An 18,945-nucleotide genomic window follows, 5' to 3' on the forward strand; every position below is an offset into this window, starting at 1 on the left:
GGCAACCCAAAAGGCCATTAACCCACCCCTCAGATGCTCCCTGGATATGGAGTAAGGGCACCTGATGGCCTCATACACCTGGAATGGCTCGTCTTTCCTGCTCACCAAGCCATGCTTTAATGCCATGAAGCTGACTTCTACCGAAGGCTAGTTCAAGAAAGAAATACAAAATTCACAAGCACAGAGAAGCATCTGAACTTTCTTTCTCAACTGGTAAAAGGTTGGGCTCCCTGAGGAACTTACCCAGTGCCTTTCTAACACCAAAGCATTTCCCCAAAGTCCTTATCAGCATTACATGACCCTCCATATCTGGCACCTGCCGACCTCTCTGAAACCCTCGCTGTAGCTACGTGCACTGCAGGTGTCCACGTATGTAAAGGTCTGTACATGTCTGCACATCTGTGCATGTCTTATTGCCAGCGGCCCCGTCCTCGTTGGGAAAAAGTACTACAATTAAAAAACAATTAAAGCAAATAAACTATGCTAAGTAAAATTTAAATTTCAGAGTCAGGGAAATGACAGCCTAACTTGGGTTCCTAGAGAAGTCTTCTTGCTTAAGTTTTATATAATAAAGGAGTGAACTAATGAACTCACACTCCTAGAGTTCCCGTTGTGGCTCCATGAGGATGCAGGTTTGATCCCTAGCCTAGCTCAGTGGGTTAAGGATCTGGCACAGCCATGAGCTATGGTGTAGGTTGCAGGCACGGCTCAGATCCTGTGTTGCTATGGCTGTGGTGTACGCCAGCAGATACAGCTCAGATTAGACCCCTACCCTGGGAACCTCCATATGCCATGGGAGTGGCCATAAAAAGACAAAAAAAAATAAAAAAATAAACTCATAGTCCAAGACAGTCTGGAGGGAAAGGAAGAGAGGGTAGCTTTTTTTTTTTTTTTTTTTTAAAGGCCTTCTCCTAATTGGGTGTTTTGAATTTTTATCCCCTAAGCAGTAAGCAACTATTTGTCACTATTAATATCATCCTTGAAAAGGAAAAGTTGCTAGACTCTGTCACATGCTTAGAAGGGGAAATTGTGTTCAATTAGCTATCTGCTGTCTCAAACGCAAAGAGCAACGGCATAAGAAAAAGTTGGGGCGGACTTAGTCCCTGTGAAGATACTACGGAGTATATAAACTGAAATTCTTTAGAAGAGAGGCTGTTTCCTAAAAATAAAATGCCAATTTCTCTGACATTGGAATCTACCCCACCGTTTTTCATTCCTGACCTTCCCCAACAAGGTATAAAGAAGTATTAAGCTGTGGGAAGAAAAACTGGGTTTTACAGTCAGGTGAGCCTGGAGTCAGATCCTGATAGTGCTGCTCATTGGCTTAGTGCCTTGAACAAGTTACCTTGAAGATTTCATTAATTTAATTTTATAAAAATAAAATATTTAATTAAAACTACCTGTTATTTAACAGTAAGAGTTATTTGTGTGTTTCAGGTTTTTGTTTTTTTTTTTTTTTGTCTTTTTTGTCTTTTTAGGGCCACACCCGCGGCATATGGAGGTTCCCAGGCTAGGGGTCCGTTCGGAGCTGTTGCTGCCGGTCTATGCCACAGCCACAGCAATGAAGGATCTGAGCCGCGTCTGCGACCTATACCACAGCTCATGGCAATGTCAGATCCTTAACCCACTGAGTGAGGCCAGGGAAAAAGAAGGCCAACAGAAAAAGAAGTCTGGATTTTGTCCTGGAGCAGCAGGAACAATCAGAAATGTCAAAGCAGTATGAAGCATTAGAAGGAATCCCATTTTCCTGGCCCCCATTTTTCTTCAGGTTTCCCTACTCCCAAGGACGGAACACTGATAGGAATGTATTTTTGCCCCCCCTCCTTTTTTAAAACCACCTCTCACTTCTCTGACTGGGGACCTACAGGACTGTGAGACTGGGAAAAGGAATGAAGCGTCCAGGGCCCAGAGTCCTCTCTCTGCTTCAGAGTCATGCCTGCAGTTCTGGTGGATAAGCTCAACTGATGGAGTAACAGGAGGCCCAATTCTGGCCACAAGCCAGCCAAAGTTCTTTCAATCCAATCTATCAGTAATAAAGCTAGAAACTGCATCCTGTCTCTGATGGCTACTTCCCAGCTGATCTGGGATGGAGAGAGAGGAAGAGTGGATGTGACTGACTACCACCAGCTACAAACATCAATAAGATAAGAACAGGGCTTCACAAAGATTAGCCAGGTGGCAGAGCTGGCAAGATGGACTGAGGCAGGAAAAGACCAGGAGCCTTTAAATCAGCTGTGAAGCTCCTCCAATAATCCAAGCATCCCAAGAGTCATCTGTAACCATGAAGTGTTATCCAGAAGCTAATCGATAAAGGCACAAATCAAAACATGTACTTAAGCCAATCTGCAAGAAGTAAATCAAGGCGCACAAAAAACAAGATCTAATTACCAACATATTTTTTAATCAATTAATGTCCTTTCAGAACTAGAACTCCTTCTGCTGACCACTGAAATTACAAATTAAAGGAGCCAGAGCAATTTTATGAACATGTAAAGGTAAGAAATGAAAGGCTCACCAGTCCAGAACTCCCTCTGGGCTACACAGAAAAATCCCATGATGTTAACAAGTCAATCTTACAGACCCCCCAAATCAAGGTAAGTTGAAAGTCTTGTATCCATATTTCCAAAGAGATAGCAGGTCCCATCTGTCAGTATTCTTTCAGAGGGTGTCTCCTGGATTTGTAAACCTCAGCAAGTTCTGACGTCTCCTATCTAAGTTTAACGGACTTAGAAGCACTTTTCCAACTCACTTCTATTTCACACAGCCTATTTAGATCACAGTCCATTCCCTTAACATTGCTACCTTGTTTGGTGAACTGCCTCCTCAGTGCCTCCAGATGGAATCTACTGCAATGTCTGTATACCCATCGTCTTGTTTCATATCCCAAAGTAAATATGAATTCCTTCAAGAAGTTGATGAAATTGTAAGCATCAGAGACCCGTGGCTAAAGTAAGTCCACATACCTATGACTTTTTACTGCCTTCTATACACACAGAAACTTCTTATTAGAGCTGTCAGACCCTCCCCAACTGCACTCATTCTAAAACACCATTCTTTATGTATTTATTTATTTATTTTTGGCCACTTTTTAGGGCTGCACCCGTGGCTTATGGAAGTTCCAAGGCCAGGGGTTGCATTGGAGCTACAGCTGCCAGCCTAAACCACCACCACAGCAATGCAGGATCCGAGCTGTGTCTTCGACCTACACAGCTCACAGGAATGCCGGATCCTTAACCCACTGAGCAAGGCCAGGGATCGAATGAACCCGCGTCCTCTTGGATACTAGTCAGGTACATTACCACTGAGCCATGACAGGAACTCCTAAAACACCATTCTTGAGGTTCCTTCTTTTTTTCCTGTAATAACTGAAATAAGTCACTCCACCATTTCATGCTCAGTTCTCCCTTTTCACACATAACTGCTCCCTGAGGAACCACTTCAGCTTCTCCAAAGTAATTTGGAGCTGAAAGCTGCTGGCGGAAGAAAGAAACTCTACTCTGCTACCAGCTCGCTCAGAGAGATCAGTGTGTGTACACTGGTTTCATTGAAAAACAGCCCGTGAGCTGCTCATTAGTCAGAACTCTGGATTTTACCTACTTCTCTTGACCTTCTGGGGAGGTTATTTTATGTCCACCCTCTGTGAACTACATTCCTGGGATCTCACCCAAACCTCTAATCCAAGGTAAAAAGTTTTAACTTGGATTAGAAAATTATCCATCTGGTCCCAACAAACTGTCCTTCTGAAAATGAACTGAACCATAAAATAAATTTGGAGTTGTGGCACACGCCACCTAAAATGCTCTCTCTTTTTTTAAAAAATTATTTATTTCTTCTACCTTCCTGAAGGAGGACATAGAATTCACCCTGCCTATTCCTTTCTTTTTTTTTTTTTTTTTTTGCCACGTCTGTGGCATGCAGAAAGTTCCCAGGCCAGGGATCAAACCCACACAACAGCAGCGACAATGCCAAGCCCTTAACTCCTGGGCCACCAGGGAACTCCCTAAAATGCTTTCACTCTTTAAAACTGACTTCCTCTATGCCTGACCCTGCACAGGTCTGCAGCCCTGTTACTCTGTTTCGTTAGCATACCCAGCAATCTCTGTATCTTTATGGGTGCTCCTGGCCTATACTCTGCCTCTGCACTTAAATTTTAGAAACTTAAATTCCTTAAATTCCTCTTAAATATATAGAGGTCATATGTATATATATATATTTCGTATGTCCTCAAAAAGTTGAAATACAATGTTCTGCATGAAGAATTCAGAAAGAGACAAAATGAAGAACATTACATTTGCATACAAAAGACAAATACTGAATTCTCTGAATAAAGAGTAGGTTTGCATCCTGATAGGCTCTCTAGCCAAGGCCCCCCAACATCACCCCTCAGTACATCTGCCCCCGTGCCCTCTGCTTTCTCTACCAGTCACTCTGGTCTCACTGACTCACCATTTCCTGAGCACTTGCTGATGTGCTGGGCATCGGGTTAGACACCAAAGGAGAGAAACAGACCAAGAACGGGCTGCACTAGAGAGTGCGGACCCTAGGGAAGCTGGCAGCCCTTTTCTGTCTGGAACTCTGCACGTGCTCTCGGCTCTCCCAAACCCTAGCACCGACCCCAGGACAGAGCACCTTTCTCCTCTGACAGTCTACACTGCTGCTGTTCCCCAATCACAACCGTGACATCCCTTTCCTCCTTACAACCTGTGTGAGCTAACACTTTAATTCCTCTTAATCCAAAGGGGATGACAACAAGTTGCAGGCACAGTGTTAATTAAGGCTATCTTTCTCACACCAGGTGACAAAGTGGTTTATCTTGGCTGAGAGTGGTGAAGTGACGTTCAGGAGCTGGAGCAAGGCCAAGGCCAGCCACCCTGTGGAGGCAGAGCCCCAGGCTTGGGGTGGGAAGAAAGGGACGCACCTGGCCTTCCTGGACTTCGTCCGGACTGCAGAGTCTGTGCTGCTCCTCTTCTCTTTGGCCTCCTTGGGGCCCGAGGCCTCCCGGGGCTTCCGTGCCTTCTTGATCCCGTCCTTCTGCTTGGGCTCCTTGGGCTCCTTGGGCCTCCTGGGCTCCTTGGCCTTCCTGGGCTCCTTTGGCTCTCTAGGTTCTCGCTTCCTCTTTGGCTTGGGCTCCCTGTCCTTGCTTCCCTTTGCCGCCCCCTCTTGCTCTCCTGGATCCTTTTTCTTCCGTTTCTTCTTCACGCCAGTGCCACCTCCTCCACTGTCCTCCAACCCGTTATGGGACGTCGTTTTCCTGGGGAAAAGGGCCTCAGTATCCTCTGCAGCAGCGTACAGGTCCTTCTGGGGCAGACAGTGACTGGCCACATCTTCGATTTTCTCCTCCTGATCAGTGCTGTGGTCACACGGGGAGGGGGATTTGTAGTCAAAAGTGACAGAGGCATCAGACATTGGGGAGTGACTCAGAACTTTTACATGTGACAACTGTAAAAGAGAGAGAGATAGGCACGTTACTCTTCCGCTGCATGCTTCACGCAAACAATGACATTAACTTAGAATGCACGGATTTGTTCAACATTTCCTGAGCACCTGCAATGTGGCTCTTCCTCCTGGGCGAGGCCATGGGCGTAGGGTGGCAAAAAGGACACTATTTATGTTTGCCTTTGCCCTTGTGGAGCAGGGCCCTTGCGGACCAACTGGTTGTGAGTATGTTATACAGGAAATTTGTATGTAAAAACCTGGAGGATTTCCATGTCATGTGCAGAAATATGAAACATCTTTTAAAGCTCCATGTCTAGAACTGGCAACAGCAGTCCCCCACAAAATACTTTCAGAGGCCACTAACAGACACAAATCCTAGGCACGCTGTTCTGACCCGGAATGGCATTTCTCATGCTGATACAAAAACATTACTGTTCCAGTCTGTTCACGAATAAAGGTGATGTCACCAGGGTGATAAGGATGCAGGGTCAGGCTCAATGTGCTGCTTCATCTCCCCAAATCTTCACTCTCACACATCATCAAGCAGTAGCAACAGTCAGCTGGTTTGATTTTTAACAAGAACATCTGGACAATTAGAAAACGCTTTTATTTTTAACTAAAAACAGGATTCTTCTACACGATCATCTAACTTTGTACCAGATTCAGCACCAGATAACCTTGCAAAAAGCAACTAACTTGCAAAAACCAACTGACATACAGGAGGACGCTTTCCTGTGACAGATGCTTTTACAAAGTACCACAGGTGCTGAAGGCAACCCTAACAAGGACATCTCAAAGCTGTTTTAGAGCACCATCAAGTAAAGGTACAGTCTCCCAGTATGACCACTTTTAAGGAAACATCCCCCCCGAAGCATAAGTTGTATCTTATACTTTCAGGTCTGGTGTCACAAAGGACAGTAATCACTTCATAACCAAGTTAAGGCTGCCAATAACCTGATAATGACGTGGGTACTAGTTTCAGGGAATAAAGAAATAATTTAAGGAGAGCCTAGCAGAGACAAGCAGGCTTTCCAGGAAGATGGTACAATCACTTTTGGATGATAGCTTAGATAGGATCAGCCCCATCTGTCAGCAGCCTGCTCCTCTACTAAGAGGCCTGGCATGTGCTGAGGGGCACAGACAATGGCCAGGTGGTATGGTTCCCCTCTGGTGTTCTGGTTACCCAACCTCTGCTCAGACTTCCTGGCCCGCCCTGGGAGTGACGGAGAAAGCAAAATTCAGCTGCGTAGTTCCCTTCTGTTTTTCCCAGTTCCCTTTCCCAGTCAGATACTCCCAAACATAACATTGAGAATCCCAGGGGAAAAAGATGGAAGAAAAGGAAGATTCATTGGGATTTTTAATCATAAATAAAGTCCAGCCTCATGAACAAGCCTAAATTCAGAGGGAACTGGTCATTCTGGCAGGACTTACTACTTTGGGGAAGAGAAAAAAAATCAGTTTGACTACCTCATTGCTGATTGAGTACCTGAGATGGCTTAGGAAAAAGAGGAGGTAAGTTAACTTAAAACAAATTTAAATCAATGAAATACAAGAAAATGGTTAAGGTGGTAAATTTTGTATTATGCGTTTTCTACCACAATAAAAAGATAAAAGAAAAGAAAGGGCAACAAGAAACCCACTGGTACTTAACAGGTATCCAGCTAAAGCTCGGATCCCGTGAGCACATAACCATCCTTGGGACAGGACTTAACTCTGTGCTAGGGATACTTAGCCCTCAGAGAACAACTTTTTGCTTAGCATGCAAGAATGAACACCCTGAAAAAGCAAGAGACACAGGTTTGTTTATTAAAGAGGTTTTACAAGACAACACACTGAAGACCTCATTCCACCAGGGCAGCTCTCTGTAGGTGAAGGCAAGACCCTCTCTTCAACTTATACCTCATGTCCAAGTCTTTGCTCTGAAGGACAGGGCTCTCCAAAAAGCTGAGCAGGTAACTCAAGTAGGTGCTGGTAACTGGAGAGTCAATCATTAGGCAATACAATAACAGCAGCTAACAGTTAGAGGAACACATCAAATGGAGGTACAGGGAATTATGCCAGGCATGTTGCATGACAGCTATAACCTTTTCAACAATCCTGCAAGCTTAGAGCAATGATGCCTGTTCTGCATATGGAGAAATGGAAGATTACGGATGTTAAGTGACATGCCCAAGGCCACATAACTAGTGAGCAGAGGAACCCGGATCTGAACCCTCTGGCCCCAGAGCTACGGCAGCATTTTATGACATCTCAGGGAACCATGCCACCAGACCAGCATGATTACACTTGGTTAGAAACACTAAATGTGATGGCACACTCAAAGGCTTTCAGAAAAGGTCAGGCAGCTCTTCATAAAGCTAAACATACAACCCCCTGATGTCCCAGTAATTCAATTCTCAAGAATCCTAGATAGTTGTCTAAATCAATGAAATACATGAAAATGGTATTCATGTATTTTACAGAACCTCTCATTTTACACACAAAATAACCTGTTCAGAGATGTAGGGGTTTATAGAGAGAAAGCAATTTGTCCAGATATTTTTCCAGGGAGAAGGGAAACCCAAGAAACTCAGCACATTCAGACAGTGCTGAAAAGGGGCAAGTAACCAAAAATATAAAATTATAATCAAGGAAGTCAATAATTCACCAGAAATGTTTTTACTTTTAAGGTACATTGTTAGGAGCTTGGAAAAGATACCTGCAGAGGATTAAAAATACAAGACAAAAAATATTTTTTTCTATGTGTCTCAAGGTCAACTGAAGAAAAAGGCAAAGAGTCTAAATAAAGTCTTTGTTTCAGCCTCTTCCAAGAAGAATATTAAATTATGCTTTGAAAATGGCCCTAAAAGAAATAATCTACAGATGATGGACCGTGGTCACAACATTTTACATTAATACATGGACAATTTAAATTCAGACAAGCATTCAAGAACAGAAGAACAGAGACATGCAACAATGTTAACTCATAAGTGGCACTGTCAGTAATAAAACACATTTCTGTGATTGAAAATTATCAATCTAGAAGTTCCCGTCGTGGTTCAGTGGAAACGAATCTGACTAGCATCTGTGAGGACGCAGGTTTGATTCCTGGCCTCACTCAGTGGGTTAAGGATCAAGCACTGCCATGAGCTCTGGTGTAGGTCGCAGATGTGGCTCAGATCTGGCGTTGCTGTGGCTGTGGTGTAGGCCAGCAGCTACAGCTTCGATGTGACCTCAGCCTGGGAACCTCCATATGCCATGGGTGTGGCCCTAAAAAAAAGACAAAAATAAAATAAAATACAACAAAATGAAATTATCAATCTGCAATATTCATAGAAAAGACACTTAAAGATCTGAATCTAGATAAACAGATTCCAGGTCAGTTGTAAAGGATTTAGGAACTAACAGAAAGATCACGTCCTAGGTCATCAACTCCCAAACAGAGGTCCAAGGACAAACTTGTATTATCCCCCTAAGAATCACTCAAGTACTTAAAAGTCAAAATAGACTTAAGAAAATCAAAGCTACAAAATGGAAAGACGTTGAAAAAATTATGCTAAGTGAGAGAAGCCAGGCACAAAAGACCATTTATTGTATAATTCCATTTATATGAAATGCCAAAAAACAGGCAAATCCATAGAGACAGAAGTAGGGTAGTGGTTGTCAGGGGCTGAAGAAGGAAAAAACATAATATCTGAAGATGGGCATAAGGCTCCTTTTGAGGGTGACAAAAATGTTCTAGAATCAGACAGAGGTAATCTTTACATAAGCTTGTGAGTAAACTAAAATGACTAAATGGCATGCTTTACAAATGTGGATGTGGAGCTGCCCTTGGGGCGCAACAGGTTAAGGACCCGACATTGTCTAACTGAGGATGCAGTTTAACCCCTGGCCTCATTCAGTGGGTTAAGAATCCAGTGTTGCTGCAAGCTTCGGTGTAGGTTGCAGATGCGGCTCCAATCCAGTGTTACTGTGGCTGTGGCTTAGGCCTGCAGCTGAAACTCCAATTCAACACCTAGCCTGGGAACTTCCATATGCTGCAGGTGTGGCCGTTTAAAAAAAAAAGTTAACTTTACAGAATGTGAATTACATCTCAATTTTTAAAAATTCAACTTAAGAATGTACTGAAAAGGGTCATCTCATATGTTGCTAACAGGAACGTCAATTTTTAAAAGTCTTTTTGGGAATTCCTGTTGTGGCTCAGTGGAAACGAACCCGACTAGTGTCCATGAGGATGCAGGTTCAATCCCTGGCCCCACTGGGTGGGTTAAAGGTCGGGCGTTACCATGAGCTATGGTATAGGTTGCAATGCAGCTTGGACCCCATGTTGCTGTGGCTCTGACGTAGGCTGGCAGCTGCAGCTCGAATTTGACCCCATCTGGGAACTTTCTGCGGCCCTAAAAACAACAACAACAAAAAGTATTTTTGCAGGGAAGCACAGCAATAATACTAAAATTTAAATTTAGGATACATTTTTTCTTTTGCTTTTTTAGGGCCACACCCAAAGCATATGGAAATTCCCAGGCCAGGGGTCAAATTGGAGCTGCAGCTGTAGGCCTGCGCCACAGCCACAGCCACCACGCACAGGATCTGACCCATGTTTGTGACCTACACCACAGCTCATGGCAATGGCAGATCACTGACCCACTAAGCGAGGCCAGGGATTGAACCTGCATCCTCATGGATACTAGTTGGATTGTCTCTGCTGAGACACGACAGGCACTCCTGGGATACACTTTTAAAGTGAGCCTTTTTCTTTCTGAACATAAACTAAGGAAACATCTAGGTACTCCACAGGTTTACGCATAAGAATATCAGATACAGATTTGAGGGTTTTTTGGTTTGTTTTGGCCACACCTGCAACATGTGTAAGTTCTCAGGCCAGGAACTGAACTCGAGCCACAACTGGAACCTGCACCACAGCTATAGCAACACTGGATCCTTAACCCACCATGCCACACAGGATCTTCCCATATTTCTTCTTAACAGAGAAAAAAACTATAAAATATCTGGAGTCCCTGCTGTGGCTCAGTGGAAAACGAATCTGACTAGTATCCATGAGGATGCAGGTCTGATCCCTGGCCTTGTTCACAGGGTTGGTGGTCTGATGTTGCCAGGAGCTATGGTGTAGGTAGCAGACGAGGCTGGGATCCCACCTTGCTGTGGCTGTGGTGTAGACCGGCAGCTGTAGCTCCACTTGGACCCTTAGCCTGGGCATTTACACATGCCACAGATGCCGCCTTAAAAAGAAAAGAAAAAAAAAAAAAAAAAAACCTGTAAAATATCCTATTTGTCAATCTTTAGGAAAATGCTTAAATTAATGTCACATCCATTACACAGAATAATACTACACAACCATTACTACACAAAGTTTTAGCTGACATTTAAAGTGTCCCAACCTGAGGGAAAGTGAAGAAAAAGAAAACCTATGAGCTAATCCCATTTTTGTTTGTTTAAAAATGTTATATCAACATTAGCTTTTTAAAATAAAATTAGGAAACATATCAGATAATAAACATCATTATGTCTGAGAGATTAGACGGCGGGCAACTTTCACTTCTTTTCTTCAAAACTTTCTCAAAATTATTCATTTGTTTTTTCCTGTTCCCCATGATTAGAGGTCAAGCTTCACAAGGCAATAACTCTGAGGTATTCCCCACCATCTCTGTGGCTTACAGTGAAACTCAATCTCAGTTATTGGATGAAATGAAATGAAAAGAGAAAAAAGGGAGTTCCCATCATGGTATAGCAGAAACTATAGAATCCAACTAGTATCCATGAGTATGCAGGTTCGATCCCTGGCCTTGTTCAGTGGGTTGATGATCTGGTGTTGCTGTGAGCTGTGGTGTTGGTCACAGACTCAGTGTGGATCCTACGTTGCTGTGGCTGTGGTGTAGGCTGGCAGCTGTAGCTCCAATTTGACCCCTAGCCTGGGAACCTCCATATGCCATGGGTGCGGCCCTTAAAAAGCAAAATAAATAAATAAATAAAAAATAAAAGAGAGAGCAAGAGAGAAAAAAGAAGTCTACAAAATTGTATATGTAAACAAAAATGACAACGAATACCTGCGTATGGAAGAATGAAAGAAAATAAACAGGAGTTCCCGTCGTGGCGCAGTGGTTAACGAATCCGACTAGGAACCATGAGGTTGCGGGTTCGGTCCCTGCCCTTGCTCAGTGGGTTAACGATCCGGCGTTGCCGTGAGCTGTGGTGTAGGTTGCAGACGCGGCTCGGATCCCATGTTGCTGTGGCTCTGGCGTAGGCCGGTGGCTGCAGCTCCGATTCAACCCCTAGCCTGCGAACCTCCATATGCCACGCGAGCGGCCCAAGAAATAGCAGCAACAACAACAACAACAAAAAGACAAAAAAAAAGAAAAAGAAAAAGAAAATAAACAAAATATTATTAATCACTTGAAGCTGTGCAAATTTGTGTTTTTTAATTTTTTTAATTAAATAGACATCTAAATTTTCAGTAATGAGAATATTACTTTCCTAATACTTGTCACAGAAAACTTTTCACATAGATGTAATAGAAGAAATTTACAGACTTTAATAGTGCACAGGAAAAGTTGCTTGCCAGGTATGTCCTGCTCATCAGGATTTGGGAATCAAAGGCAGATATGAGAGGCACTGGCACCAGTTGTATTTGACTAGATGCAGGGCAAGGAGTATACACTACCCTAGGGCTGGAAAGGCATTGCACACCCTTCACCCAGAAGTGCTTCCTCCAATTTCAAGCCAGCAGTGAGCAGCCCAGTGAGCTCCTGCACTACAGCCTTCCACCTTCTCCAGCAGGGAGGGGAAAGAGTTCTACTATAGACATACTTCACATCAAGAAATCAGCTAAACACAAAAAAGTAGAAAAGCTTATCCAAGTTTGAGACCTGTCTTTGTTAATCAAAATGAAAATGTAAAACAAGTAATCGCTCTGAATGAGTTGAATGAATGAGTAATCACTATGAATGACTTGGTCTGTGGACATTCAGGTGGCAAGGTTATTTTCCAGTTAAAATTATCTTAGTTTTTTCACCTTCTCTCTTTTTTTGGGGGGCACACCCATGGCATAAAGAAGTTCCCAGGCAAGGAATCCAACCTGAGCCACAGCAGTGACAATGTCAAGTCCTTAACCACTAGGCTACCAGAAACTACACCTTTTCTTTCTTCTGAAAGAATATTTCTTAACTATGGTATATACTAAAGACAGAAACCCCACATATCCTTGCATTTATTATAATGCAACTGCACTGGGACTCATTTGTTTGGCAAAAAGAATTGTGCTGAGTGAGCAAGACTCATCTGAGAAGGGACAGGAACACTGTCAGCAAAGAGAGAAAGCGCGTGTGTGTGTGTGTGTGTGTGTGTGTGTGTGTCTGTGTGTGTGTGTGTGTCTGTGTGTGTGTGTGTCTGTGTCCTCTGCGGGGTTTTTTTGGTGGGGGGTGGGGGGGTCCTGCATTCAGCCTATTCAATCCTTGAGTCCCATGCTTTGGGTGATAAAGCACGTATTCTGATGCTGATGTAGCTCATCACCTCGTCACAGCTCCTAAGCACCAGGAGAAGAGTTCAGTTTCCAATATCTAAGGTAGAAACCTTAGGCATCTAAAGTAGAGCCAGGCAGAGGGGTCCAGAAAGCTCTTGGATATTTCCAAGGGGAATGTCGACAAGAATAAATTAGACTGCCCAGGGGGAGTGATAAAGAGAGACGAGGAAACAGGACCTATCTGAGGAAAACTAAAATTCAAGATCCCCAGGAGATCCTGAGAATGTACAGAGAGGACAAAAAGGAGCAGTAAATCAGTGATATAGGAGGGAAAAGATAAGTGTGGCTTCACAGAAACCTGAGGATGAGAGCATTTAGGACAGAATGATCACAGCGGTCAAGTGTCGCTGAGGAGTAGGTCAGTTAAGGACTGAAGAGTGACCAACAGATTTGGCGTTGTAATTTCTGCAAAACCCTCTACTCCAAAGTCCCTGACTCTGTCCTTCCCAGTCCCCACCTCTAGTCTCATATTTTTGCATTTAAAACAGGGTGGGAGGGGTGGGGTTTTCTCTTAACACATTTCAAGAGTTTTACACAAAGTCAACCCAAACCTAGTTAACTCCAGGCAGTAACAAAAAGTGGGGGCAGGTAGATAATTAAATCTTGATGCTGACCACAAAGAGTTAGAAGGAGAGAAGGAAAACTTAATAAGTGCCTGTTTGTTAACAAGTGCTATTCCTAGAAACTACAAGTTTTATTCCTAAACAATTATGGCCTTGGGCAAACCAAAAGCTCAAAGTGATTCAATTCTGTAATCTGCCAAAGTAGAATGATGTTTTTTCCTTCCAACCAAGGCTAGAAGAGACCTCTTCAAGAATGTTTCTGTGGTATCTTCTAAGCCAAGTAGATCAACAAAAATAAACCTATTTTTCCTACCTCTTCCTTCCTCACCCACCTGTAATATTTTCTTTTCTTTTTACAGCCACACCTACAGCATATGGAAGTTCCCAGGCCAGGGGATGAATTGGAGCTGCAGCTGCCAGCCTACACCACAGCGATAGCAACGCTGGATCTGAGCTACATCTGCAACCTATATCACAGCTTGCATCAATGCCAGATCTTAACCCACTGAGCAAGGCCGGGGATTGAACCCACATGTTCACAATGTCAGGTCCTTAACTCGCTAAGCCACAGCAGGAACTCCTTAAAAAAAAAAAATGTTATGGCCACACAAACAGCATATGGAAGTTCCCAGGCCAGGGGCTGAACCTACGCACAGTCGTGTGGCAACACCAGATCCTTTAACCCATTGCACTGGGCAGAGGATTGAACCCTCACCTCTACAGGCACCTGAGCCACTTCAGTAGGATTCTTAACCCACTGCACCACAGTGCGAACTGCCCACCTGTAATTTTACTGTAATCTTGGGCTACCAGAGCCCCTGAGCCCAGAAATGAAGTGAACTCTGACCACTGGCATTGCCACATACCAAGGCCCAGCAAGACTATGGCCTGGAGTTAGGAATACTATCTAAGTGGATAGGGAATGATGCGTTTTATATATCTTGACCTTTCAGTCACAGCTACCCTGAGTACAAGGAATTGTTTTGATATTTGAAAGATAAAATAGATTTCAGCAATGATAATAATAGCTGATTTTATTAATAACTATTGGACAATGTACTAAGTTTCTTAAATGAATTATGTCTCAAAACAACTCTGAGTTATTATGGTTCGAATTACATTATTATGGTTCTAATTACAACTCTATTTTATAGAGTAGCTCAGAGAGGTTAAATAACTCACCCAAAGTCACACAGCTAGTGAATACTAGAGCTAAGATTTGAACCCAGGTGTGACTCCTGGTTTCAAGTGCCACTACTTTTGACTACTTCCTGATACTGCCCCACTGGTTCACCAAACTCAGAAATAAGAATTAGCAAGAATCTCTTACCATCTCAACTTTATTTCCATTATCCATTTCCCAAGAGCACTGTATCTCCCCAACCTTTCCCCAGAAAATCTTTAACTCACCAACTTTTTCTCTTGCATCCATTTCTTTATAAATCCATCTGTTCCCCAGATCAGAATAAGAGACTACATGAGGAATCAAACAATCTAACAGAAAACCTAAGACTAAATAAGTGATCTGTAAGACTTTTCAACTTTCCCAGAAGGTTCCTGAGATAAGGGTTAATGAAGATCACACATGGACTTGGCAGCTACCAGAGGTCCTACAATTACGACCCCAAGAACACCTTTTGTAGGCATTAAGTACTGTATTTCCTCTTTTCCTCGCAAAATGAGAACTCTGGATCCTTCGTCACTAAGCATCATGTAGTTTCCCAAAATGTATAAAATTTATCCAAAACTATATCCATAGTAAAGGGATGGGCTAACCGAGGAGCCAGACAGTGAGTTAATGAGAAAACTATAAACCACATCAAAAGCAGAGAGAAGTTCACTGCTGTTACTTCCGCTTTTTTTCATAACACTCAGAGTACTAGTTTGGGGCTAGTCTTCCCGAGAGTGAATCAAAGTTGGAGAGAGGAAGGCAGTTCTCCAGAGTCACACCGTCACTTGCCAAATGTCACAGATCCTTGATCTTCTGTTGCCACTTTGATGCTACCCCAGAGGCCTGGTCCCCAGAGCTTCCCAGACCCCTCTGGGCAGGACAGGAGACGAGGCAATTCTATTCACTGTTTAAAAGCAGTTGTCTTTAGTCCACTGTTTTCTACATGTAGAACAGACTCAGAGCCACTTTATTCACAGAATTTGAAAATTAGCAGCTTAGGAGTTCCCTTCATGGCTCAGTGGTAACAAACCCGACTAGGATCCATGAGGATGTGGGTGTGATCCCAGGCCTCGCTCAGTGGATTAAGGATCCAGCATTGCTGTCAGCTATGGTGTAGGTGGCAGATGGGGCTCAGATCTGGCGTTGCTGTGGCCGTGATGTAGGCTAGCAGTTGTAGCTCTGATTCAACCCCTTGCCTGGGAACTTCCATATGCCATGGGTGTTGCCCTAAAAAAAGGCAAATAAATAAATAAATAAATAAAACTTAGCAGCTTAGTTCCATAAAAAATAAAAAAAAAAATCATTCTGTATGTCTCAGCTAGTGATATATTGGATAAGTCAGTAACATGAGCTGAAATACACAATTATTATGTAACATATTAGTTGAAAATTATACCTACTTATAATACTATTTATTTTGGTACTGACCTACAAATAACATAAATAAATGCTCTGGTCAGGATGGATCTCTGAGGTCACCTAGCCCGAACTCCCATCTTTGGGTCCCTAACACACAGCAAACAGCTCTCCAGTCTCTCCTAGGGATGGGGACCATGGCTGGGCAACTCAGCTTTTCAGGATGGTCTTCTTGAGATGGCACTAAAGCCTATCTGCCTGTAACTCTCCACACATGCCCATTCTCACCCACACGTCCAGTAACAGACACGGATACCCTCTTTGCCATGGGATGCTTTTAAATTCTCTCTTCTTTAGGCCACGTAATCCTAGTTACATCTATCCCATCTCACAGAAAATGAGTAAACGTTCCATTATCATCCTGGTCACTTTGCTCTGGCCTCTCTCAAAAGTATATGTTTAGGAACAAAAAAATGACTTAGGACAACAATGGAAACAAAAATATGTTAAGGCGTGTCCAAAGATAGGTTTTAGAGCCTGTGGACTACTTTAGCATGAAGGTTATTTTCTATTTCCATGCTCTGCAACTTCCTGAGGTTCAGTCATCACTACAGCCCATCACCAGGACCTGTAAGAGAAGCAGGATCAACTCCTCCTGAGAGTGGCTCCACTTAATTAACACGCTCCTCCACCATATCTAATATCAGCTTCTAAATACAACCACTGGCCTGTTCATCAACATTTACTATGACGTCTAAATGAAAATCCATCTGACTGAGGCTACGTAACAGCTAGCTGACATACCAAAGGTCTTAATGTGAAGCAGTAAAATCTTCAAAGAAAGAAACCTAACAGCTGTTTTTAACAGCAGCTCCATTTTCCACTAGGTGGATGTGCTACAGCCATACCTCAAAGATACCGCAGGTTCAGTTCCAGACCACCACAATAAGGCAAAGTCACACAAATAAAGCGAGTCACACAAATTTTTTGGTTTCCCGGTACATATAACAGTTATGTTTACACTATATTGCCGCCTGTTAAGTATGTGACAGCATTATGTCTAAAAAAACAATCTACATAATTAAAATCACTCTATTGCTAGAGTTCCTGCTGCGGCATAGGGTTTAAGGATCCAGCATTGTCTCTGTGGCGGCAAGGGTTTGCTCCCCAGGCCAGCACATTGGGTTATGGATCCGATATAGTTCGGATATAATCCCTGCCCCAGGACCTTCCGTGTGCCACAGGTATGGCCAATAAGTAAATAAATAAATAACCACTTTATTGCTAAAAACTGCTAAGCATCACGTTAACCTTCAGTGAGTCATTATCTTTTTGCTGGTGAAGGGTTTCACCTTGATATTGACAGCTGCTGATGGATCAGGGTGCTGGTTGCTGAGGCTGGTACGACTGTGGCAATTTCTTAAAACAAGACAATAATGAAGTTTTACCATATCGTATGACTGACTCTTCCTTTCACAAACAATTTTCTGTAGCATGCAATGCTGTTGGATAGCATTTTATCCACGGCAGAACTTCTTTCAAAACTGGAATCAATCCTCTCAAAGCCTGCTGCCACTTTATCACCTAAGTTTATTAATATTCTAAATCCTTTGTTGTCATTTTAACCATCTTCACAGCGTCTTTACCAGGAGCAGATTCCATCTCAAGAAACCACTTTCGTTGCCCATCCATAAGAAGCAACTTCTCATCTGTTCAAGTTTTATCATGAGGTTGCAGCAATTCAGTCCCACTTCTAATTTTAATTCTCTTGTCACTTCTGCAGATGTGGTCGTTAACGTTGACAATCTGACCTCTTCCCATGAATCATCAATGTTCCTCCTGGCATCCAGAATGGTAAATCCTTTCCAGAAGGCTTTCAATTTACCTGGCCCGATTCATCAGAGGAATCACTATCTATGGCAGCTATAGCTTTACGAGATGTATTTCCTAAATAATAAGACCTGAAAGTCAAAATTACTCTTCGATCCATGGGTTGCAGAATGGATGCTATGTCAGCAGGCATGAAAACAACATTAATCTCATTGTACCTCCCATCTCCATCAAAGCTCTTAGGTGCACTGTCAATGAGCAGTAATATTTTGAAGGAAAATCTTTTTCTCTGAGCAGAAGGCCTCAACACTGGGCTTAAATACTCAGTAAACCATGTTGTAAATAGATGTGCTGTCATTCAGGCTTTATTTTTTCATTGTTATGGCACAAGCAGAGTAGATTTAGCAAAATTCTTAAGGATCTGGGGATTTAGGCAATGATACACAAGTAATGGCTTCAACTTAAAGTCACCTGCTGCATTAGTCCCTAACAAGAGAACGAGCCTGTCTTTTGAAACTTTGAAGCCAGACACGGACTTCTCCTCTCTGGCTATTAAAGCCCCAGATGGCATTTTTCCAATAGAAGGCTGTTTCGTCTACACTGAAAATCTGTTGCTTAGTGCAGTCACGTTCCTTAACTGTCTTAGCAGGACCTTCTGATAACTACATCAACACCTGCTGCTTCACCCTGTACTTTGATGTTATGGAGATGGCTTTTCTCCTTCAACCTCATGAACCAATCTCTGCTAGTTTCGAACTTTTCTTCTCTACTTTCCTCACCTCTCTCAGCCTTCATAGAACTGAAGAGAGTTAGGGCCTTGCTCTGGATTAGGCTCTGGCTTAAGGGAATGTTGTAGCTGGTCTGATCGTCCATTCAGACCACTCAAACTTTCTCCACATCAGCAGTAAGACTGCCGTACTTTCTTAGCACTTGTGTGTTCACTAGAGTAGCATTTTTAATTTCCTCTAAGAACTCTTCCTCCGCATTCACAAATTGGCTAACTGTTTGGCACAAGAGCTTCTGCACACTTGTCTGAGTATATCCCTAGGAAAAAATCCTGGCAGACAGAAAGG

At 43.0% G+C, this 18,945-nt stretch overlaps 1 protein-coding gene across 5 annotated transcripts in view; it reads right to left on the reverse strand.

Moving 5' to 3' along the window:
* The window catches only part of CHD6 (chromodomain helicase DNA binding protein 6), a 217,417-nt gene that overhangs the window by 126,856 nt on the left and 71,616 nt on the right, over window positions 1-18,945 (reverse strand). For all 5 annotated transcript variants that reach the window (XM_021077871.1, XM_021077869.1, XM_021077870.1 and 2 more), the window contains exon 3: window positions 4,919-5,439. In XM_021077871.1, coding sequence (XP_020933530.1) covers window positions 4,919-5,439 — 521 coding nt within the window. The remainder of the gene's footprint in view (window positions 1-4,918; window positions 5,440-18,945) is intronic.

This window comes from Sus scrofa, chromosome 17, assembly GCF_000003025.6.
Source record: "Sus scrofa isolate TJ Tabasco breed Duroc chromosome 17, Sscrofa11.1, whole genome shotgun sequence".
Lineage (NCBI taxonomy): Eukaryota > Metazoa > Chordata > Mammalia > Artiodactyla > Suidae > Sus > Sus scrofa.